We start from the raw sequence: 27,183 nt of genomic DNA on the forward strand, positions 1-27,183 counted from the left end.
TCGACGACTCGCCGCCACGCCGCGCCGACCGCCACGCCGCGCCGCTGCACTTGCACCTCGCCGCCGCCTGGTCGCCTGCGGCCTGACCGCGCTCTCAGTCCGCGTCGACTCTCCGATAGGGCCACACCGATGGTAAGACGGGCGTCGGATGCTAGACGCGGCGTCTCAGGCGGGTGCAACGAGTGGCACGCGTGGCGCGCGAGTGTGCGCGCACGTGCCGCGCCGGCACACGCGGTGGCGGCGCTCGGGGCGCGCTCGTCGCGCGGCTCGCCCGGCGAGCGCCCGCCTGGCGCGAGTGGCGCGCAGTACCGCGGCGGCGGGCGAGGAGCACAGAGCGCCGCACGCGCCGACATGCGACGTTAGCGGGAGCATGCGGCTGCCCCTGCTGCCGCTGCTCGTGCTGCCGCTCGTGCTCGTGCGCCCGGCAGCAGGTGAGATACACCGATTTTTAATTTTTTGACAAATGTTTTATTTTTTTTTTAAATGTAAGAGTGACAGTGATGTCAGGTACGACTTCCTCTGTTCCCGAAGTTATCAGTGGCCGGCTTCTCGGTAATGATAATTAATTAAAATTAATCACTCGCAAACAAATGTGATAATTTCGGCGGAGTCGCTTGACCGGTAGAGCGGCTCCCGTTTTGCAATATCGTGGCGGCGAGCGGTTAAAAACTTCTTAGTATACAATTGATAAGCGTAAAGTGTTCGTATTTTATTGATACGGTAAGTTAATTTTGCTTTCCTTCGAGTAAACCAATTGAATTTACCTTTTATAACTGTCACACTACAGAGACTTGGCAAACAAACTTCGTATAGCAATGCCCCTCGATTGTTTGGATACAATTTATTCTTCTAAAGTTTTAAATAAACAACATTACGCTGCCGTAGAGTCATAAAACGATGTACACGCATAATTAACACCCGTATTGTTTTTAAACGACTCGTTGTATTTTCTCCTTTCAAAATTACATTTTCATTTTATCATTCTGACTTAGTGTGAAGTGGATCAAATCAACTAAAATTGACTGAAGGCTATTTTTATTTTATTTTGATAGCGACCGGAAGACAGTATATGCGTAATAAATACGCGAATAGTGTTAGTCAACAAGCGATGCGAGCTCTACGTTTTACATAAAACTCGTCCATTTCTAGCCGTTGACAAATAAAATTTTAAACAACTTCCATCGAAATAGCCGTTAACGGTACTTATCTTAGGCAAATTTAATTGCTTTTATATAAAAAATTATAAATATTTATGATTTAAAAATAGATTAAGAAAAATAACGAGTTTATAAATAACGTCAATTTTCTAACTAAAATTTTACTTTATATTTTGTTTACATATCAACAAGTTGTTTTTTCCGCTATCGCCCGCGCAAATCTGTCTCGAATAAAAAAGATAAAAACTTATAGTAGGCTTTTTTTTAATTTATCGTAACACAAAACACGTTGACAAATATACATAGATTCTGAGGACGGTTCGAATTTATGTTCTTGTAGCTTTATCATTTAAAAATATTATTATTAGTTACATCATTAAAGTATCTATATGTTCGAACTAATATACCAATATTGCCTATTTTATATGGAGATTTTTTTATAGTCTTCGTAATTCGTTCGTTTTATAACTCTTATCATAATTATATTATATTATCTGTAACCAAACAGAGTTTGTCTCATTAAAAATAATCAGTATTATATAGTATCAGTACAGATAAAAAATACTTTCTCAAGTTTTTCTATAATTTGTTTCCAGTGCGAAAAATAATTGCGTTAAGGATTTAGGTATAATATATAAATAAATTTAAAAAAAACAAAGTCTATATGGTGATATACCCAACCTATACCTAAATAACCTGGTGAGGTTAGCGAATAATATTTAGTACATAAAACTTATACATATTTATAAACAAATATTGCTGACTATCGTCGGAAACTAAATAAGAAACACTTAAAATCTATTTTTGAAACATAAGAATTTATAAGATGAAACATTATGATTACCTTAGTATTGGTAATAATATGGTTATTAGTTTAATATATTTAGAAGGACAAACTTTTTAAAACAAAGTTTTTTTTAAGTCTCATGCATACCTATATTAATTTTCCTAACGTATTCTATTTTGTTGTGTATTTCTTTATATTTTTTCCGTTATAAAGTAGAAATACTAATATTTTTATGAGTAATTGGCAATTTATATGAACGTTTCATTATTCAAGCGAAGTGTTCAGTTATAATTTTCTGGCAGCAAATCGTTAATTCAGTGCAAATAAAAAAATTACAGTGTTTTTTTTTGTTATTATAGGATCAAACTGATAATTAGGTAAATTTATGCGATCAAAAGATAAAACTCGTTAAGAAATATCTGTGGATGCGTCCACTCATTAGTAGAAGCTTAAATATTTTACATGACTAGTGTATTATTGTGTATTTATGTTTATAATATTATGAATTTATAATTTATATGAATATCATAACATACTAAATATTTTCATTGCATCGAAACTCGAGGGTTAATGGAATATTTCATGTTTTATATGTTAATGTATTTTCAATTATATTTATTTTCGAATGAAGCATCAAGCCCTATTATATAAAATTATAATAACATGGAATAATATTTTGAGCATACATAGATTATATATTTTTTTATGATAAAATTAAAAATTCGTTATTCAATTAGGCTCACAAAAGCAATTTTGAATCGTCATTTTACAGTATTGAATTAAATGTAAATTTAAAGCTACCACCGGTTCGGAATGTAGCGTTCTAGTGATAAGAAAATCAGTAATTCCTCTTTTCCGTCAATAAAGTACAATTATTTAAGTACTTAAGCAAGATTATCCATTTTCAAGATTAAAAATTGCCAGTGTGAACACTATTAGGGCGAAAGTTGGAAAACTTATCTGTGATAAATCTTACAATTTTAAAGATACTATTAGTATCAGTTAAATTCAAAACACAAAATCTTATTCATACAAAACAACACACATAAAAACTGACTTCTCGACTCGAAGAGTTCCTGTATTAAGATTTAAATATATTTAATGGAAATAGATAGGCATAGGTTCATTACATTTTATTGATGCATAAATTCAACGTCGAACAACACTGCTCTAATTATTTATTTATTACAACTGACGTCGTAATTGCTTTCTCTCGTTAATAAATTATTACAATATTAAAAATAAACAGTAATCTATTTACAAAATATAACGTAACGTTTACGTACATATCAATTTATATACTAACACGCTACCATAATTTTATATTGAAAACATGATAAATAAATATCAAGGCAATAGTGAAAATGTTACGTGCCCCTATATGTATTACGGTAAGCTTTTAACCTGTTGATAGTGGTTATGATTTGTTCTATATATTCCTGGAACTTTGGCAGCGTCGAACTATATATTAAAAAAATTTAGTGTTCCATAAAAAATGCCATTAAATTTTGCTCCATTAGTTTTTATAGAGCATGAAGCGTAACCAATAAAACAAAAACTAAAATAAACGCAATATTGTATAATATTTCTCTACGTATGTATATACATATGTAGAGACATATTATAAAATATATTAATATTAATGTAATGCTATTTAGGTTTACTTAAAACTTTACGTAAAATTTTATAATCATTATAATTATTAAATAATACGCTGTGAAATCGGTCTTTCTTTACTTGTTATATTAATAAAAAAATATGACGTCACAACTTTCTATACTATTTATTACTTAGTCTATTGCATGATTAAAAAAAAATAAACAATCCGAAATAATTAAGGATATTTTTATATTGTATCTAAACGCAATATTTTAAATTATTTATTTAAAAAAATTAAACGTTTTTCTAGAATAATAATACTTTAATTTGTTGGATCATCTCACTTTGATGTATTTTATAAAAAACATGTAAATTTTGATGATTGAACAACATTATGTAAATAAAAAAGTTTTACTTGACTTTTATACAGAAAAGTGTATAACTGTTTTATGTCCATAATAACGTCTATGTGCTTATAAATTAATTTGATTTTAATATGATAGCTATTTAAATGAGTAAAGTTTTCCTTTGATTGAAAAATTCTAACAGCAACAATTGTTCTATGTCGGTTGTTTAATATAGCAAAAATAAATATTTTCTAAGAAATGAAATGTCTCAAATCTTTGCACCGCTTTCCTCTGGCGTTAAGGATGAGTGAGCCAGCCACAAAGATAACGAATATAACACCTCGAATCTTACAAGACATGTACGATATGCTATAATCATATTGTTATGTTGAAAAAATATCGCTTCGTATTTCATAAAATTTAAATAAACTTAAACTATTCTTTATTGCTGTTTATGTGCATCGACGATTTCCTTTAAAATGCAGTCTTTCTAAAGAAAATTTCATTTTTATGTCTTTATTCAAAATACATATCTCTATCGGTGTACGCGGCGCACACAATTAAAACTCCCAGTCATCATATCCAGCCAATTTTCACAAAACATTAATGAGTTAAATACATCCAAATCTTCCTCATGAATCACTCCGTCCATTGGCGAAAACCGTATAACAAAACCGTACGATAATTTTTGAGTTTATGGCGGTAGATAGACGCGGAGGACTTGTTTTAAAATATGTAATAGTATTTTACGAAATAGATAGTTATAATACAATTCGACAAATTTATTTTGATTAAAATTAGTTGACCGCAAAACAAAATCACTTCTATTATCGTAAATATTTCGATCGATTTTCTCATAATTTACAAAACTTGAATACTTCGCCATGATTTATTTCCTTGCCGACAATACTTTAAACGCCGATGTAAGTTAACCCGATTACCTAAATCTTACGGCAATTACTATGTCTAATTTGATATAATTTATCTGTAAACATAACTAAATATGGGCAGAGCGGATGTCTAACGAAATTAGAGCCGATTAACACCTTGTATAATACATATCGATGTATACGTTCATAGTAAATTACCTTCAATTAACTATTTATAGCTTGAAGTAGTTTATTTATTGAGTGTTATAATAATCATATAATTAAAAAAATACATAAAAATAGAATATAAAATATACTACTTTACTGGTAGAAGTATCTTGGCTTAGATCTTCGAGTTTGTCTGGTTAAGTGAACTAGTCATATAATATTCTACCGCGTAATAGTAATATTTTAATTTTATGCTCCGATTTGTAAGATGAGTGAGATGATGTATAACTACAGTAGAATAACTGACTTACATTTTTCAAACCAATCGAAGTCGAATCATGAATGGTGTGAAGACTTGTTCTCCTGTCTTACATACAAATAAATTCCCTTTTTAATTGGACAGTCTTGCTTTCTACCTAAAAAGTAAATAGTTTACGATTCTTTTTTTGTTTTTTTCAATAATTACTAACTCATCATCCATGACAGTTAAATCAAATCTAATCAAAATATACTTTTTTCGAGTAGGATTCTACAAGCACTTTTGTCGTCGTAATTTTACGGAACTATATTAAAAGTAAAGCTGCCAGTTCGGAATGTACATTCTATCGAGACGAACCGGCAAGAAAGACAGTAGTTACCATTATTCAATAAAACGAGCCTTATAAAAGAGAAAGCCTTGAAACTAAAAGAAATAATCACTTAGATATATATGAAAACCATTTTAAATTTGTAACAAAAATAGATTGGTATTGTTATGTAAAAATATAGTGTTTCTGCAATATTCTTAGAAGCTTTATCAATTAAAAGTATTTAGCAATGAAAATAATAAGGCTAAGAATATCAGTGATGTAACTCAAAATAGTTGGAAGAGAAATATGGCAGGATAAGGGTCTCCAAAAATATGAGTGTAATAATGTATATTATGTAATAAATATGTATGTAGGTATAGGTCGTTATACATATAATTCTGTTGATGCAGCACAACAGTCGGCATGTTTTTTCCGACATCTCAATCATCGTCATATTTCAGCCAATTTTCATAGAACTTTAATAAGTTATAAAACCTAAAGCGTCCTCATGAATTACTCACGTCTATTTGTAAAAACACCTTATGAGTTTGTTGCGTTCAGATACACAGACAGAAGATAAATAACTAATAATTCTTAGACAAACACCTTGCCCGTTTGCCTTGCCTTGCCTTCCAAGTCATACTAAAATTGGTTCAGCCGTTTCGAAAATAACCTTGAAACGAAGAGACAGAAATAATGTTGGGTATTTTAGTTTTTATTACCTGCAAATAAACAGCGATAAATAGTTTCAAAAACGCAGACAAGCACTTAAATTTTTATTTGATTTAAAAGATTTCATGTGAAGATGTATTTATTTTGAATTTCATAACAGCATGAGAATAAAAAACCGTGTTTTTACCACATGATGGTAGCAGATATTTTAAAATTATTTCTTATTAAAAAAATCACAATTTCAGGTCAATTATTCTCATAAAGTCTCGACCAACCTTTACTTTATGTTGTAAAAAAAAACATAAAAACTTTTATATTAATTCTATTTGTCGAATATCCGTTGATAATACGGTTTGTTGAATGTCCGTTTTAAAATGTATATCCACAACAACAAAACGGGGATACCTATATCTTATCAAAGATTACAGTAAAATGCGATTGTTTAATAATAAAAAATATATAGGATATTATAGACTCAATTGACAAGCAAACAAACATTGAAGTATTGTACATTAAATCAACATATAATACTAACATTTCACGATGCCAAAAGAAGAACATTAACGTCGATCAATTCTTCATATTTCATCTATAGTTTTATGCTTACAATATTATACCTGGTAGTTATAAAGACATTAATATCTCTGAATGTTTACTATTAAACGATTATTAGTCTCAGAAGGCTCTAACTGCATAGAAGTTATGCAGTAAGAAAATAAACGAAGTAAAAAACGAACGGAAACGCGCGTCGCACCCGTACGGTCATTAGGTGCTCATAATAACGACCATTACAGAAAATTGTTGTTATTAGAAAAATCTACGGTAGTATAAATCAAGAAGTAAAGCATAGGTAAGTTAAAATCTGTTAACGACCAAAGAAATTGACGCGAGTCCAAAAACAAAGAGACGATACTAAGCTTTAAACATATTTTAACTTGAAATTAGCAATAATCGCAATGCAAATATGGACTAAATAATTAATATACAGTTCTCTATTATGCAGTGGCATGTAGTTTTGGCTAGTTCTCTTATATTTGTATAGTTGTTTGTGTCGAGCGCATTTGCATGTGTAAATAAATATTAAAGAGCCGGGTCGTCCGGTCGCGGCGGCCGGCGCCGTGATGATTCGAGAGGAACCGCATATATCAGACTGAGCACCTGCGGGCTGGTGACGCCCATCAACTTGCATTGCATCGATATCGATAGCGCATGTATCGATATTAAAAATATGTACTTCCTGCAATATTTCATCATATAGCTTATTGTGTAATACACAAGTGTTGAAATAATAAAGATCCATAACCAAAGGAAAATTTAAAATGTTTTGCCAAGTAAATGCGAGCAGAGATACATCACCGTTCAAGCCAGCCTTTCTATCATTCATGAACACGAAGATTTGAATGATTGATGTATTACATTTACATTTTATATAATATTAAGATGTTGATAAATGAATAAATTACATTACATTTTGAAACACTTATATTTTTTGAAGTTAATTTTGTATACGAATGCGATACATTTAGTGTTCACCAATATGCATATTACGTCGCCGCTAACGGGTTTATTGCTTTGGAATGAACTCGACCGTCTGCATGCCAAACTGCGATTCCTGGTGATCGCCCCTTTGAATTATGCGCACGGGCACGCTTACGCGTCTGCATTCAATCGCTTCGCGAGATTTATGTATGGAACGCTCGTTCAACACATACAAATGTTTCCTTGAATTTTGAATATATACCCGGCTTCAAGTTTTGTTTACGATTATGTTCGATTTATTTCAATGTACGTTTCAGACTAACATTCTGTCAGTCACTTTAGCTCGAAAATATTCTTTAATAGAGTCGATAATTATTAGCTGATGCAGGAACATCACTAACTTGGATGCACTACCGGACTACTGTTGGACACAGACTACACTTACAGCGTGGGTTTTGAAAATACAGCCAGCATTGAAATACGCAAGTGTAACGGGATTTCAATTCATTCATGCGAATACTAGTGCAATAAAAAATTATATAAATACTTTGTTATATCAAAATAACTGTTCATGATTTGATGATATATTTATTTATTAAATCTTAAATATATATTTTTTTATTTCTATAATTTTATAACTTTGCTTATTCGATAATCACTAGCTTAACTTTATATTCAATCAAGATACATTTATTCGAAATCTACTACTATTTTATACAATTATACTAAATATATAATGACCTATTTATTATTATAAATAATTGAATTTTCTTTTTCTTTTTGAAATGACGGGCGATGAATTAGTTTCATAAATCCCTTTACTAATATTCCAAGGTCTACTGCAAGCGGTACAGAAATTGTTAAAACAGTAAATATTTTATACAAAAAACTGTTCTTAATTTGTAATTCAATTTATGGTACAACATTTATCAACAAGTTTTAATGAAACAACTTTTTGTGCTTATTACTATTTAAACATTTTATAGTTGCGAACCTAATTTTCTGACAAATAAGAAATTATCTGTCAAACACGTTTAAAGTGACGTTACCGCTGCACATTTTGATTCATCACGTCCGCGAGTTCTAAAGAATTTTTTGGCAAAAACTCAGAAATTCACACGCTTCTATGTCATTTTTTAAACAAGACTCTCATATCAAATAGGCGACAAGACATAGTCATTGGCATTTCTTTCAATTAACGTTAAGTAAATTTTATAAGAAAAAATATCCAATAGTTTCAGGTGTTGTTTAATTTCCTTTGAATTTAAAAGTATTAAAATATGCAACCTAAAATATAATATATATAATTATTATAGTCCTATCAATCTATAATGACCAAATCATTAAATATGTTACAAGTTCATATTTGGTTTTTCTGCTAATTGGTTAATGCATTAAATATTAATCTTTTTTAATTCATTAACCATATTCTATAATTTAAAGTATTAATTATCTAAGATAATATTATTCGAGAGTCGCAGACAGATTTATTTCAATAATCAAAAGGCTAGACGGCGAGTTAAGTTATTATGCATAATATAGTCCAGACACCTGCTTAAATATGTCCTTCAATGTCCCAGAACCGAAAACTAGGTCGCTCGAAGGCTGCCAGACGATCACAATTTTAAATTAGGGACACCCAACTTTTGTGGAGACAATTAATGCATTTCATTACAAGTCGTCCCTTGGTAACAGATTGAGAATATTTTATAAATCCGTCTCGTAATATTTTAAAAAACAAAGGTTATTATTAAACGCCGTTGTTGAATAATGAACGTATTCGTATTATAGTTTTGATACAACCTACATATATCGAATCAGATTTCACGCGGCACGTGGATACTGTTCATCGTATGTTTTTTTTTTTTTTATTGTAAATATCGTAGCTGTAACAAAAATCGCTGAGTAACGTTGCTTATTAAATACCAGTTTTATTAAATAAAATTTAAAAATCCTGCTGTGTATCCGTGTGATCTTTTATTTCTTACTTTTTATTTTATACTGTTTATTTGTATTGAAATATAGCGATTGCAGGCGAGCCGATTGATTAACAGGCGCGCTGATGTGTCAGGCGAGACCGCTTCAAAGTGAGATATTATTTTGACATATTAAATCACACCTCCAGTAAAGTTATTTGTTGATAGCGTGGAATCAAAATAAGCGGCGCGTATAATTAACTGGTTTGTTTTAGTGCTGTCTATTCTGGGGTCATTCATGATACCACAAATATCAGTGGTGACAGAAACGAACTGCTACCGGTCTATTTGCGTCTCGCCCGCACTCTAATGACGCGCTGTTTATTTTTCGCGTCCGCTTTGAATTTGTTCGCTAATCTGTTATGCTCCCAAACAATAGCCAAAATAATTAAAATTGCAAATCAAGACATGAGATTCGTGAAACTACTATTTCGGGCACGCTATGAAGGAAAAGTGATTAGATAAAACCAGTTTGCCTTACCTTCTCCTCAACGGGAGAGGAGGCCTTAGCCCAGCAGTGGGAAATTTACAGGCTGATTATGTTTATGTTTATGTAGTTTGCCTCTAATATTTTAAGTCTTGCAGCGACAGTACAATGTTCTGAATTAAAATCTTAGTAAAGTAAGAGTTCATTTAATTCCTTCTGTTGTGTTAAATATAAATATTTTCAAATTATATTCATTCAAATACAACCCGAATAACGCACGTATCATTCGTACGTACAAATCCAAAAACTTATTTATAAATTATGATTTTCAAATTTAAAATACTATTACGTGGTTAATTAAAAAAAGTTTAATTAAAATTCCCAATTTTTTCGTACTTCAATTAATATGGAATGCGATGAAAAACTTCTGGCGAATATAGTTTGTTGGGTTTAAATTAAAATAGTTTTTGCAACAAAAAAAACTGAAGCATGTGGGTTCAACGAGATCCGCGTTGCTTCCAATATGTGGCGCCAAAATTGACTGAACCGGCGGAGGCGAGTCTATTATTTTATTACCTATCTACTAGTGACTTAACACTTTGTTCACTAAATATCTATAAAATAGCAACCACCAAAAAAGCATAAATAATCTCTTATTTATTCAGCTATGAACAACTCAATCCGTACTATTCGTACTGAGACTGTTTTTAAGTTTGATCTAAGCGTATTTTTAACACAATTAAATCAGAATATATTTTTTACAATTTCAATAATACGCACCGAAGATAGGATGTGATCGGCGCACGAGTCAATGTCCGCTGTTCGCGCGTAAATCGTTATTCAATTTAATTTGCATTTTTACCGCTGACCACTACGACAGCCGCTTTATATAGAAAATCGTAGTTAATATTATTAATATGCTTCCGTTTATTACTCTGGATATCTTTAAGTCTGTAATTTTGCTAGATCTGTACGAGTGGTCATTTTGACATTAACATCAAGCAAATGCAGACTATGTAATTAAAATAATTTATTTAGATATTTTTATATTAATTAATTAAACTATAAAAATAATATTATTGCTTATTTAAAATGTGTTAAAAGGGGGTGTTATTGCTTTTTGGTATTACTTTTTAAAATTGAAACCTTTTCAATTTTTCCAATAGAATGTGTGTTTGCGTAAGTCTATTTTTTTGTAAACATTTTTTTAATACTAAAAATATTTCTGTATAAAGTGGCTCCATTTGCAAAAAATAGAAAATGATCATATAATACTATACACATATATTATGACTTAAAATTATCACGTCATCGCACAAGGAAAAATAAGGCGGGTGGTTAACGGTCGGTCGTATGCAATTTGGTCGAGGCGGGCGACGGCGGCAGTGGCTGGCCAGTTTGTGAAATAGCGTCTGGGTGGTGTCTAGCGAGCTCTGACTCAGCGCTGGAATCCAGCCGAACACTCGTACACGCATCTGCTTTTAATATCAGTTTTCAAATGTTAGTAACCGCGGTTTTATTTAACCAGAACTCGCTACATGATTTTTATATTAAACGAATTATATACGATTTATATAATTGATAGTTATCTCTGTATTTGTAAATAGATAATGCCTATTTTCATTTTAGTAATTGCTACGATAATATTATGATTATTCAAATTTTTGTTTCACACATAGATTAAAATGATTAAAAGCAAGTTTTTCTATGTGACTTCTATACTCGTAACGGCACCTTACACATAAATTAGATAATTTAAAAAGGATTGAGTTTTAATGCGGCGCTTATAATTCTAAGCAAAAAAATAATCAGGTTCTGTGAATAATTAATAAGGCCCGTTTATTTCTTCTGTCCACTTTTTTCGATAGAGTTCCAAAAATATATTGTAAAGCCTTTATCGTAATTGAATTTGTATCGGACTTAGAATTTCAAATAGTAATTTAGGTATTACAGAGTTAACCGAGGAACCGTTCCTTTTAACATATTTTAAGGATCATGTCCTTTGTATACATTTGAGTAGTAATGAAATGGTAAATTATCTTACTTTTTTTACAAAGTACGAATTTAAAATTAAATATTTTTATTTTCTTTTACGACTGAAAAAGTTTTTATTGAAATAGATATAATAAAAAGTATAGAATAAGTACTCAAATAATTAGGACCAGGGAATTCTTAGTGTTTCTATTAAAGTTTGTGTTAGATTTAAACAAAAAAAAAAACCACTGATTTTAAAATCACTCCATGTCATTCCCGCCATTATGAAAACGCGACAATCTCAGAGTAAACAAAACAGGTAGCAAATCGCAACCATCGCGTGTGTTCAACCAATATAATAAACACCTTGACGGCGTACACGCTAGGACTTAGACGTAACGTAATTATGCACGGTTACCCACAAAAAATTAAACTCGCACTTTATTTGTCAAAATACTTGCATAAACTTGTGCACGGAGAATTTACCTAAGGTATTTTCAGCAACGTTTGTTGCTAATTTATTTGTGACGCAGACGAATCGGCTTCATTTTGAAGTTAAAAACTACCTAAAAATTCAAAAATTAAATTATTTTGTTAAGTGTACATATTTACACTACATATTATACTTTCAACGAACCCAATCTTTCTTTTATCTCTAATAACTGTATGAATCGAGAGTTATATTTATATTTCTTAATTTACTAAAACCTTTCATTTATCTCCGTCTAGCCGGGATCTGCTGGTCGGGAATGGAGCGCGGCGGACGATGCAGCTCTGTGGCGGCGCTACGCGTGGGTCGCGCGGAGTGCTGCTCGGGCGGCGCACGCGCACCCGCAGCCTGGAGCCCGCGTGACCTGGACAGTGGAGAAATATTCTTCTATAAAGCTTTATCTGGAGGTGTACCGTGTACAGCTTGTGCTGGTAAGATATAATTTAATATATTTTCTATACAATTTACATTAGAACAATTGACCAACATTTAGGATATAGGACACGATGTATTCAATTGTTTGTTGAAAGAAAATAATTTCATTTTACATATAATTAATGTAAATTATCAGCCTGTAAATGTCCCACTGCTGGGCTTAGGCCTCATCTTATTTTGATGAAAAAGTTTGGAGCTTACTCCATTACGCTGCTCCAATACCGGTTGACAGATGCACATGTGACAGAATTTCATTGAAATTAGACACATGCATGTTTCCTCTCGATGTTTTCCTTCACGGCCGAGCACGAGATGAATTATAAACATCAATTAAGCAATTGAAAATTCAGCGATGCTTGCCTGGGGTTGAACCCGTATTTTACGTAATTAATAAAAAGCCGTTAATTTTTCATCCCTATACAGCTTTTGCTTCGCGAAATTCATTATTGCGTTCACTTGAGAATCAATTTACACCGATGGCATATGTTAAATAACTTATATAATTCAAACGGTAATATTTCCATGCATATTTATACTTGTGCTAACGTTTTCATTACCAACATGAACGAGGTAAGCCTTGTGACGACGTATTTAGTCCATGATACAGAAATAGACGTACAAATCGCAATACCGTGAACGGACTGACGACACACTTCCGTTTGAATCCTAATAAGATGATTTACATACCTATACATATTCCAAATATATTAAAATGTCGTTTCTTACATTGCTATAAAGATATGTTACTAATTAATTTATGTAGTGTGTCTAATATTATTAATTTATTTAATCTTATAAATTTAATGATTAACCTTTTTGTTTCAGTATCATTTGATTTATTAAAAATGTTTATAGTTATCTTGTTTTTTTTTGCAATAGTATATAATAATGTTTCGTTTTAAAGGTGAATTATTTATTTCACATACATAACAGGGATGTTATGGATACGTAATTTCAGTTCTGGATGTGGATACGGATATATGAATAATATTTTACCGGTTATTTCGGATTATCCGATTGTTTCAGTTACGGAAATTAGATTATTTAGAAATTGTATAAGAAAGAAATACAAGACATCAATTTGCCTTTATTTGTAGGCTATTAATTAGTATTAGGTGTAATCACAGTAAAAAAACAAATAGCTTTGAAACACAATTAGCTACTCTCTTTAAGTATAGCAATATGGAAAAATAAATTTAAAATTTATAGATTTTTTTTTTATCGATTACGTTTACGAAGATCCATAACATCACACATACACACATAATACATATGTATATATCTAAATTATCAAAAATATATCGTATTTTCTTGCGCATTAGTAAATGATAGTAACAAAAAATATAATTGTTTTTATATATAAAAGTCGTAAAGTCCTTTTATATTTTTTAATTAAGAAAACATTAACAACTTATAAAAATCCATTTAATTTAATTATATTTCTTAAAAGAGTTAAAATCCATTAACATTTAATAACCACTTATATAATAAACGTCTCTAAATACTTAAAAATTAAGCATTAAAATGTATTTAATGCTAAAATTTTAAGTTTTTATTGTATATATGTAATAAAAAATACACGCACACTAAAATAAAAAATAAAAACAAATAATACCAATTAAAGGTAAGATTATATGCTAAAAATATAACAATAAAAAATAAATCATAAATATGTGCTGAATTGTACAGTAAACAGATATATAACTATCGCCTTTCATGGCAATTATTGTATCCTTTATAGACAAGATTACACACTACATAATATTCCTCTTAAAGACCCGAACTAAATCAAACGGACAGTTTGTCCGATTCTGTTTTACAGTATCACTAAATTCATAAGGCGACTAAATATATTGCTATCTCTTTTTGTTCTATGCAGTAGAAAATAAAAGCAAATATTTTTAAAATAACCAGAATCGAGAAGTAACAGCAATAATTCCTCTAATTTAAAAAGTCGGTTGGATCGCAGTTGGATCGGAATATAATAGGAATCGTATCAAAATCGATATAAATAAGAGTTATATTGTGGGATAGTCGAATTGGACCTAAATAAAATCAGAAACATATCATAAGTAGTATAATGCTAGTAGAATTGCCCCTGTTCATGCTCAAAACGTTATCGTGTAGAAATGTTTGTTAAATATACTTGCGTGCACTATTTATATTGTTTGCTCGAAACCAATCTCAATTACTCTGAAGAGTTTGATATCGCAGTATGTTTGGTATTACGTTTCGAATTGTTTACGATAAGCGATTGTTTTATTAGGAATTAGGGCAGCCGTACATCGTCCGATAGATACCTGATAATAGTTTATGACCCGATTTGAAGCTGTTCGTAAATACCCGCGCTTCGATCACATGAAGCTTGCTTGTTTAGTATTCAAATTTAATGAATCAAAGTTCTTTAATATAAATGCAATTTTATTTTTATTGACAGTCTAAGTCAAAATCTGCTAAGAAGTGAAGAAAGAATATCAGCATTTTATATAATAATATAGACGTATAAAACTAAAAGAAGAGTAAACGTTAGGAAATGTCATACTGCACAATGTCACACAGGAAAATGCTTCCTCTCTTATTGAGGAGAAGATTAGGATCTATCACCCCCACTCTACTCTATTGCGGGTCGGTGGATACACATGCGGCATAATTGCATTCTCATCATTATCGATATCGCTGTTATAAGCAATAAAGCAACATGTGACAAATCAGCGATTGAACAAACAATGTGTGATTAAGATTCACTACTTCTAGCCACTGGTCATTCTAGACTTCGTTGTGGAGCATTGATATATGTACATGTACAATTTTACACGTTTGGTATTCTTTTAGATAACCAATTTAAAATCCTGCCACTTAAACATATTGAATACCTATTTAGTTTCCTATTTTTATACAATGACAAACTCTACCTCATGAATGTGGATTTTAATACTGCGTGGTGCCGAAATAGTAAACCGGTCGTTAAATTACGAAGCTATGCGTAGTAAAAGTAATTTAAATTTTATTGACGAGAATTATCGTAAAAGTTATCTATTTAACAAAACCAAATTAATATATTTAAAAAAAACGCACAACATACATCGATATCATTAAAATGAGATAATTTAATTTGTTCAAAGATAATGACCGTCATTATTTTGCTTTAGTGTGTAATTAACATCTTTTTTACTTCAATAAAAAATCTTTCATACATTTCCGCTTTCATTCATAGATTTATCAGTTCATAATATAAAATAAATAGGATACGAATATAATAATATAATCTCAGTAAAATCAATTAATTCAACTCTGTAACATGACGATTCAAAGTGCTTGTATGCGTTAACTTAAATAAAATATTTTGATTTTGAATCAATTATATTGATGTGTATTTAATAAAAATAACGTTTGCTCTCTTACTAACATGCTCCTAAACCATTCCGATTGTGATGAAACGTTATTGTATTATTATACGAATACTATTATGAAAAGGTTCCTGACAAGAAATATTCCTTCCAAGGAACTTCAGTTGAAGCTTGTTTTATACCAAACTTCATCAAATCCGGTTGAGTGGTTCGGCTGTGTGATAGCAACAGACAGACAGTGTTACTTTAGCATTTATAATATAACCGGAACAGATAGGTAGTACTAACAGCAATTAACCAAATTTATCTAAAATCATAAATGTGTTCAACAGAATCTTGTGCGGGTGTATCGTGTGGTGCGGGGCGGCGGTGCGTGGTGCGCAGAGGGCGAGCGCGGTGCGTCTGCGCAGCGACGTGCAGGCGCGCTGGGCCTGTTTGCGGCAGCGACGGCAAGACGTACCGCTCATTGTGCCGCTTGCGCCGTCGAGCCTGCCGCCGCCCCGCTAAGCACCTCACTCTCGATTATCCGGGCCCTTGCCGAGGTAAGATTTTTTTTTTTTATGTTAGAGGTGGCAAATTTCGTTTTAATTTGAAAAAACTTTTGTTCCACTCCTTTCTTTTTTTTCTATACTTTTTAATAGAAAGGCAAGCAAATATTTTATTAGTATTTGAAACCTCCGCCTAAAGACATTTGAATCAAAATACAACAATAAAAAGTATTATAATAATCATCATTTGACGGAAGAATAACTGATGAGTGTGTCATACCTATCCAGGGGAACTTACTTACTTACCCAGTACTACCAACAGTGTAAAAGTTAATAAAATATACTTGTAAAAATAATTTAAAATGACGAAAGAACAATTAAAATAAGTTCTTTTTCGACGAAGATATCGCTTGATAAATACAAAGAAAAAAATCAGACAAATTAATACATTTAATTTCAAACAATCTACTTAAGTGCAAATACTTTTTTTTACTAATATTTTATTTATCAATCATAAACTAACTAATTGTGAGTCCGAAATAACTACAAATAACTAATTATACTAAAAATAACTAATTGTGAGTCCGACATAACCAAGATTAGTGATACTTTGCGAACGAATATTTATATAGAAAGTAACGATTACAATAAAATCTTTACAATTTAGTAGACAGATATAATATTGAATTGCCTCTCCACCTTCTAGAATAATCCAGACATTAAATAAATAATAGTATTACTTATTACATTTGAATAACATTACAACATCGATCACTAACGAGTAACTACAACGCAAAAACTAACATTAAATTACATGTGTCCTTTTCCCCGACGGTAATTTTATACATAACACAAACAATTCTCATTCGCATAAAGAAAATTTTCATTTTATGCCAAGTCGAACATAATTTTACCTAAATATATTCCGACGCGCATCGCCATATGGCGTCCGTAAGCAACGTCCTTAGAAAGCTTTCACTGATCCCTCTTTAGCAGTAGCTTATCTTAACGTCCAATAAATTCAACCGCAATAAATATGATTAAAGCACAAATAATCGAACAAACAATTTACGACCGTCGCGAACTATTTTAGTATAATACCTCATCGATTATAAATCGCAATTAATAATGATCCCTACACACGTGTTACGTTCAATGCATTGTTAATTGTTATAAATATGGGTGCACACGATTCATTAGCTGATCCGCTTGGCAACAAATATCTAACACTCATAGCTGTAAGGCACCTAGCAACAGTTGCTAGGTATAAGTATCATATGTCTACAGCAAGAGTAGTTTAAGGCCCATCAAAGTTTACGAGTTTATTATTAGCGCGTTCAAGCTTAACTGGCTAACCGACCTGACACGCTTATCGCTTCTAGAATGTTTTTAAAGCAATTTAACTCAATATGGTGTATTTTAATGTAAATATTCAATAAATGATAGTTTGCTCACTTTAAGTGGTTTCGAATAAAAACTTAAATTCGTTCAGCCATAACTGTTGATGTCATTCTGTATCTAATAAATATATCTTTGTTAAATTCACAAAGATACTGCTTTAGTAAAAGTTTTAAGGTTACAGTTGTCGTAACGTAAATGTTTATGTAACATGGGCTTCGACGTACGCGAAGGCTATCGAGTAGGTATCAAGACTAAAGTGCGTCTGAGTTCAAATCTTAGTAAATCAACACTAAAGAAAACACAAGAAACAAATGTTTTTGAACTGTATGTAGGTACATATTTCAAACTCGATAATATCAAAAAGAAAATTTCTCAAACAATGACCAATCACTTCGCATTTATAACAAATTCTCCTTAAGAGGTTTATTGGCGAACCAGTAATCAAACGCCGCCCAGAGCGTTCTAGTATTGCTGCAGCTATAATTATGGACCGCTTTCCACGCCAGGAATCGCCGGTTGTTTTATTCATTCCCTTTGAACGTATTTATCCCTGTCCCGCGATGAACGGACACTCCTTTACTATCGCACTAGTAAATTGCTGTTTTGTTCGTATAAGGCTTAGTACGTCTCTATCGGGATCGGGTCTCAATAATAGCTCATTGCGATGCATGATGCGTCTGGCCGATCGCGTCGCCCGGGGTGTATGCGTGTGAATGAGACCTGTAGTACCCAACCACCGGTTTTCGAATTAACTTGATCGATGTAAATCAAAAGCACGTGATGGTTATATACTGGTTTTTGTTTACTTCTTTATCTGATACCCGTCACGACTGATTCAATACCAGATATGGAATCCTTACTCACATACATTGAAATATACTTAATACGATTCATTGTATTATTTTCGAGCGACGCATAGAATCAGATTTGTTAAAAATATTGGAAAATTTAGACAAGATTTAATGTGATAAGATCAAAGACAAATACGAACATGGTGTGTGTTAATCTAAATCAAAGTTCGTTACATTTTTGATGGAAATTATTTTCCGTACATCTTCAACGATTAATTTTTATAGTTTCTTTTACTACGATTATATCTAAGTGCAGCAGAACGCCTCATTTTCAATTTTTCATCACTGTATTGATAATATCTCTTCGGTGCAACAGGGAACATTAAAATTTGAAACACTACTTACTACGCTATGAGTGTAGGTAGTAGATTTAAATAGGTATGTATATACTTACATACACTTTAATTCACGTACTTCATTGATTTAATACAGTGCGCAATTTGTTTAAGATCTCGTATTCTTTTCATCGCGTACCTAAACAAAATGTATTCATTTTCGCTACTTTTAAATTTATTTGCGATATAGTTCATTATTCAGCGTGTGTAAGTCAGTGGGAACAAAACGAACCGTGGGACGATACAGAGAGCGACATTTGCATGTAGGCCGTTCAAGCTAACTTTGTTGCAAGACATGCGACTCAACTCTTTTATTTTTAGTCTACCTCACAGGTGTTAATATGTCTGAATGTAAAAGCAAGCGCGAGAAATGTTTACAATAGTATCCGGTGTACTCTCTTATAAATCATATAATATGTGTACACAATACATATATGTGCAATACTTTTATGATGTGGTTGACAATTTTATTATTACAAAACTGATATTTAATTTACAATTAGTGTTTATTAAACTATGGATATAAAAGTAATATTTTCACCCGTTCACTTGTTATAAATACAAGTCTTGACTTCTCAGTAGCATGTAATTACTAGGTTCCATTCCAATAAAAACTATTTAAAGTGACTAACAGAGCGGGCTGAGCTATGTGACAGTTTCAAAAGGCATTCGAAAACGTGTGGTTAGTGCTTATAGCAATGGTGTAGTCGCAACTCGCAGGATGTCATCCGAGTGCAGAATGGGTGCAATTATGAGAAACCGGCCGCGGCGAGCGCTTCCTTCGTTACACACACAGATAACGTAACTCAATGGATGTGAAAAAAGAAACTCTCGCAGGTTATAAATGCGTCTGCGGGACTTTGTCAACATAAAATAGAACACTGTTTTAACGTTGATAAAAATAAACAATGTATATTTAATCATTAAATTTATTTTTTTAAAACCACATGGTACAATAACATTGGGAAATAAAATAATAATAATCAACTGCAAAAAGGTTATTGTATTTAGCAATCTATTCAAAGACCATGCAATTGGAAGACTCGGATAGTGTGTGTCTTATTTTACTACTGAATAAAAATATTTATGAATAAAATCAGATACCATTTCTTGTATAAAGTAAAGCCAATGTACAGTTAAGACATACCTCAATTAATTACTCCTTGTCAGGGACACTTTCAAACCGTCATAATCGCAGTCGGCCCTAGACCGAACCAGACAGACGTCCTCATTCCATAGTATGAATAATATCCTTCGCGATAACGTCAATGTAATGGTCGTTCTAAAGACTCATTCATATTGCGATATTTATCTTAACTCTTCAAGAGCAATCTCTGAAGTCAGTTTTATAATATCCAATTAATTAATGTAATTTATGTCCGAACAGATCAACGACGGAAGATGCGTATAACTGACTAACTTCCCTAAATACTCGACTCGGACTATCACAACTGAATTATTATATATACAATATTTCTAAAGAAAACCTTTTAAGCTTTTACTTTAAACCTCAAGCTGCAAAACCTAAACGGTTACTCAGAGATAAGGACATTCACACGACCTATATTAGCGAGTGCTTTTCTTAGAATAATGTATTATTCCGAAACATCAAAATATTACTGCACGCGAAATTATGTGCACAGGGTTTATGTGCGATATCATAGTATTTTATGAGCGGATAGGCTCGCCGCAAGCGCAAATTCTTGTAATGTACGCACCTACCCGAGATTCTCAAAATACATTCGTGAATATTACGCGAAATGTCTTCGTGTATGCCTCTATAATTAGTCGTAAGGTGGGACAGAAGTTAGGGACATTTTGTTGCATTGCAATCATTGAAAATAACAAGACGAAAGTGTCTGAATATAGATTATTATATAAACCTATATATTATAGAATAACTAGTATTGTGATATTAAAATTATGATGGTGATATTTTTTAATTTGACATTTGTTTTACATTTTTTAATGTATTGCATATATGAATTTAAATTTGAATGAAATACAATCACATATATCTTATTATAGTATCTTCCACAATGTTTTATTCTTAAATAATTAACTATAAACTTGATTAAAAAATATATTATTATAAATATTGGTCGTCTGAATATTTAGAGATATTTTAAGCTGTTAAATATTTATATTAAGATATTTTAAGATGATGTTACTGTTGGTATTCACAAAGGAAACTAACCAACTGCCCTGGATAAATTATAGTTCATTAGTGGGTGCGCAAATACAAGGGCACTCTCTATTCTTAACTCTTCTGCCAGGTACCAGATACCACTCTCATAAAATATAAAATGAGCCGAGATGGCCCAGTGATTAGAACGTATGCATCTTAACCGATGATTTCGAATTCAAACCCATTGGATTGGATGGTATTCTACCAACCCGCATTGGAGCAGCGTGGTGGAATATGCTCCAAACCTTCTCCTCAAAGGGTGAGGAGTCCTTGGCCCAGCAGTGGGAAATTTACAGGCTGCTAATGTATGTAAAAAAATATAAAAGTTAAGAAATAGAAAGTGACGAACAATACCCAAGAGAGTTCAGGCAAATACAAATTTTCGATTTCCGAGCCAGGGGCGTGTTAACCTTGTCAACGTCAAGTTTTTTCTGATTTGCCATCGAATTATGAGAGCTCATTTGAATTTGCACATACAATTTGCTCTATAATATGCCCGCGCAGTTTGTTAGTTTCCTTTGAGTATGTCTGCCGTGACTGATATCGGTCACAAGTCTCGTAAACGGCAAATTCATTATACAGGACACAGGACACAGGCATCTTTAAGAAATATAAACTCAATATCTCAACGGCAAAGGGACCGTCTAACAATGTGAAAATCGCAGGTTCAATCCTGGTATTGTCGTACCTTCTAACTGAAAATTCAAGTTTAATTGACGGCGAAAATAAGAATTTTAGTAAGAGTATTTGAAACGAGTATTGCAGAGGAAATGATGTTAGAAGGAAATGTTAATAATTTGCAACTAACATATGTAATATGCTGGATGGCGGATGCATATTACATAATACGTTAGTTGCAAAATTCTGTTAACGGTTTTCTGGTTTTTCATTTAATGATTATTAATAAAATTTTAATCAAAAATATAACGCATATATTTACATAAAAAACTAAATCACTTAAGTTTACCTACTCATAAAACATTGATACATTCTCTATAAGAGCCAGACACGAAATAGTTTTACAAAAGCAGCCGTTGTCGGCCTGATTTTAACCATGATAAATTCTCTGTAATCTAAGCTCTAAAGTGGCTGCACTTGATCGCTGTCTAGACTAGACTATCTATCGCCGCTCTATAAACCGCAATACGATACAATCCACTGGGAAAGGCGTCAGATATTTACAGGCCATGCTCGTTAGTCCGATTTCTACTCAGTTATTATGTTACATTAGGCGTCATATTACCTTATTTTAAGTTGACATTAGACCTAACCTATGGGGCGAGGGTGTGTTGTGTTGTCTGATTATGCTTTCACGGCAAGTTATGAGGTATTTAAATGAGGTTGTCTCGACAGTCGGAAGCTGTGAAGGAGTGCGCTGTGGAGGCGACAAGCGCTGCGTGCTAGACGCTGAACTCGGAGCGCATTGTGTGCGATGCGGTGCCTGCAGTGTCGCAGGGGCACCCGTTTGCGCGGTGGATGGACGCACGTACGCTGGTGCGTGTGCGTTGAGAAAAGCGGCGTGCGAACGCGGTAAAGCATTGCCTCTCGCCTACAAGGGATCCTGTATGGGTACGTAGATTATGTTACGATCTCAATATTAAAAACTATTTATTTTAAAGCAATAAAATATTTTCCAAGGAATAAAAATAGTAACAATTTTCGTATTTCCAAAATGTTGATTAAACGGGAAAGATAAATATAATAAATTTGATCAGCGAACGCGACCTGCGCGCGAGTGCGGTGTGGCGCGGGGCAGCGCTGCGTGTCGGGCGGGGCGAGCGGCGCGCGCTGCGTGTCGTGCGGCGCGTGCGGCGGCGGCGCGCGCCGCCCGCTGTGCGGCTCCGACGCGCGCACCTACGCCTCGTGGTGTCGGCTGCAGCGCGCTGCGTGCCACGCCGGGACCGTCGTCGACCCCATGCACCCTGGACCTTGCAAAGGTACAAACTGGTCAAAATTAAACAAATGGGAAAAATATAGTTCATCAACATTCATCGAACGTAAATCCTAAACGTCATTTACAAAGAAAATTTTCAACAAATTATTTAAAATTAATTCATAAAAAGGATTTTTTAAAGATTTTATTTAATCTATTGTTATTTCCGACGAAATTTCTAAACATGTACATCGAAAAGAAAATTATTAGGTATTAACTTTTAACTGAACCTTTTTTGTTTTAGGAAACAAAAATATAACGGACAATAGTGTGACCGACGAGAAAAATGGCGAGGATACAGACACATCACGAGTCCTATAGTCATGGACTCAGAATTAGCACTGCAGTGTTTAGATAACTTTGTAGAATAAGTTGATTCGTCTCTTGTTAGGACAAATATCTCCAAGCATGTACTCAGTGTTAAAACGCTATGTAGAAGACTGCGTTTGGAACCAGAATTTACGAGTCTCTTAGGGTTAGGATATAGCCATACTGAAACAATCGACGTTTTTAGTTCTGAGTAGAAACATGATTTCGAAAGATTAAATTAGTAAATTCGATACAAAAAGTCTGATAAAAAAAAATACATTATATCTAATGTTTTTTAAAACGAAGTTGAAAGTCGATTAAAACAAGAAATTGGTGATAAATTAAAGAATTGGTGAAAAAATTTGAATTCGTTAAATACATAAGAGTCCGACCTAACCTGAAGACCAGAGTATTAGTTTTATAAGAATGGTCGAGTCATTGAGCCAGTTCATCCGAACGAAAACTGTTCGTAGTTACTTATAGTAAGGTTTAGGAAAATTCTTGACCTTGTTGCACATTTTTCGACTTTTGTAGATAAATAATATGTCTATAGTAATTAATGATTAACACTTTACATTATTAAAGTTGAGCACCAAATTGTACTTAATATTTAGTCAAAACGTTATGCATAGAACTGTAGTTAGCACAATATTTGGTATATTGTAGGTATTTCTATTCTAGAAAATCCTAAATTGCGTCTTGTTGACGTTTTTACGACGAAGCTCGTAGATTGAAATAACTTACTATTTTTGACTGACATTTGTTCTTAAAATTTTAATAACTTTTAGTAGTTTAAGATTTAATTTTACTTCACGTAATGTGGTTTTAACGCTTATGCAATATTTATTATTAAGTTATGAAGTTTTAGTGCAATAATGTTATTGAAAATTGTGTGAAATTTATGTTTACGTGTTTTGTTTTGTTTTAATTTTTATATACGAACGTGCGTCACTGGATCAGAAAATTTTAATTCGATCATTTAAAAAGAACATTTTAAATACTTATTTCAGTATTATGTCTATGTAAGATCTTTAGAATTTAATTTTTATTTTCGAAACGTTTTCTAATGAAATTAGGTGACTTTATAGACTGTAGATAAAAAGTAATTTATTGTTACTTTTAAATTGTTTCCAAAATGTTTCCAAGTATAATTTGTATGGATGTCAGTTGTGAATATATCGAATCGAACTAATGTGTGATGAATGTCACTCGAAAAATTGAGTTTCTGGACGTCCTGCTTAGCTTTAAATAGTTTACAATTTGATTTCTTTAATATAGAATATTAGTCCACTTAAGTAATTAATATTTAAGTTTTATTTAGTGTCATAATGTGTTTAATTTTTACGTTATTTAAATTTTTTTACGTAAAACTATCTGTAAGATCTCAGATACACATACCTATTAGATCAAAGAAAATCGAAAATTAAAATAGGTTTATATAACTTAATTTGATATTTCTTATATTATTTTCATTTCATGTGTTGAATTTTAAATATTTTACAAACCATATTTCGTTGATTTCGACTGCATGCTGCAGTAATTTACTAAAAGCGAATAAAACGAGCTTAAATAAATTAAAATAATCAAGTGATCTTGCCAGCTGAGTACTTTTAAATTCAAGTTTTAAATATTATGATGAATAAAGTTGAAATACATTATGCAGGTTTGCAGTCGAAATGAATTGCACTGAAATGTAACGATGACCTAATTCTGTGAAACATGTTGAGTATATTTTAATATTATTATTTTGTATTCTCGCTTATAAAGTAATATTTATACACTCTCATATTGTGGACTATATATTTTTAATACTTAACTATTTTATATTAACATACGACTTTGCTCTTGTCAATTATTTTCTTTATGTATGCGTAAACATTTAGTCGTAGTTCTGTTCCTTATACGTAACATTAAAACCTTTTTATGAAATATGGGACAGATTAAAAAAATCGTAGATAAATTTTTCAAAGCACAGTTTTAAAGTTTACGCATACACATTAAACGATTGTTAACTGTACTACTACATATTATTGTTGTAGTTGAACCACTAAATTGTTGTAGTTAACTCATTCAAACATTATAGATAATGTATAATATATTGTCCTTGTTTCTTCATAAATATTTTACATGAAACTTGTATTTTATTTAAAACCATAATACTAGCAAGTCATATTTAAATATATATATTTTTTCGCACATACATATAATCAACACCTAAGGAACGGACAAAATGACTGTAACCATATACATTTAATAAAATTACAATATTTCCGAAAACCGCTGCCTCCATTGGTCTAGTGGCTAGCTTATATGACCGAAGAGTTCCTGTGTTCTAACCCCGGGTCATGCTCAAAGTTATTTAATTTTGCAGTCGAGACAAAATTCTCAGTGGCAGTGTTCACACCCCCGTGCCTCGAAAAGCACATAAGCTGTTATGTCTGAACTCTTTCCGACCATATCCGTCCAATCCGATCAGAGCGCCGGAAAAGAGTGCACTTCTATTTGTGTTTGTTTGTGTTGTATTTGTTGTCACACACTTGTGTGCAATGCCTTTCTTGAAAATGGCTGCCGTAATCGAAATCGGTCGGGGAGAATAAATAAAAAAAAATGTTCAGTTATTTTTTGTCTGAAATAAACGAATAAGCTTCAGTAGTGACGTTGTATTTATGTATATGTATTATATTATACTCAACCTTAATAGGAAAAAAGCCAAATAAACAACATTTGACAGCAAAATGACGCGATATCATTGGTCGAGCAAATCGCATGAAATACGTAAAGCTAAATTTACATTTTGATTTAATTTAATTTTTTAAATCTAAGGTTTGTTTATCTTTTTTCCTACTTCCATTGGAATAAGCTTTAGGCCGGTAACGAAGTCATCTCGTACTCAGCAGTGAAGGAAAACATCGTGAGGAAACCTGCTCATGATTTTGAATTTATCTGATACTAATTTCACCTTAATTAACATTAATTTCACCTTAAGGAACCGTAAAATAAAACTCGGTTTAATCTAATTTTATCATTCAAAAAAATTATTTTTATTCGTCTTACATTTAACATTTAAAAACCAGACCAAATGAAAAATAAAAATATTTACATCATTTTAAAAGATTTTAACAATCCATTGATAAGAATGGTAAACAAACGTTTGTTCCCATGGGCACCACTTACAAATACATAAATATACAAATCATAGCAACCAATAAAAGTCAGCCAGTCTTCATTAGAGCATAAAACTATTAAAAAAATGACGTAACACAATCGCCATACTCTAAAACACTAATTGTTAATAAGCTATTTACAGTCTTATTTTAAGTTATAGGAATACTTTAGATGGCCTTGTTATAGAAGGGAAGATTGCGAGTTCAAACACAAGCAA

The 27,183-nt window shown here is 32.2% G+C and overlaps 1 protein-coding gene across 1 annotated transcript; it reads left to right on the plus strand.

Annotated features, from left to right (window-relative positions):
* The first annotated feature begins 84 nt into the window (after positions 1-84).
* On the plus strand, positions 85-25,934 carry LOC113396944 (follistatin). The gene is made up of 6 exons (XM_026635034.2): positions 85-431; positions 12,754-12,945; positions 16,629-16,838; positions 22,913-23,128; positions 23,275-23,496; positions 23,737-25,934. The coding sequence occupies exons 1-6, from the start codon at positions 149-151 to the stop codon at positions 23,811-23,813; spliced, it is 1,200 nt and encodes a 399-aa protein (XP_026490819.2). The 5' UTR covers positions 85-148; the 3' UTR covers positions 23,814-25,934.
* The last annotated feature ends 1,249 nt before the right edge of the window (positions 25,935-27,183 follow it).

Source organism: Vanessa tameamea, chromosome 18, assembly GCF_037043105.1.
Source record: "Vanessa tameamea isolate UH-Manoa-2023 chromosome 18, ilVanTame1 primary haplotype, whole genome shotgun sequence".
NCBI classification, from domain to species: Eukaryota; Metazoa; Arthropoda; class Insecta; order Lepidoptera; family Nymphalidae; genus Vanessa; species Vanessa tameamea.

Coding starts and splice junctions, on each gene's coding strand:
- LOC113396944 (XM_026635034.2), top strand. CDS start 149: ATGCTAGACGCGGCGTCTCAGGCGGGTGCAACGAGTGGCACGCGTGGC. Junction 16,839..22,912: donor TTATCCGGGCCCTTGCCGAG/GTAAGATTTTTT, acceptor TTGTCTCGACAG/TCGGAAGCTGTGAAGGAGTG. Junction 23,129..23,274: donor CTACAAGGGATCCTGTATGG/GTACGTAGATTA, acceptor AAATTTGATCAG/CGAACGCGACCTGCGCGCGA.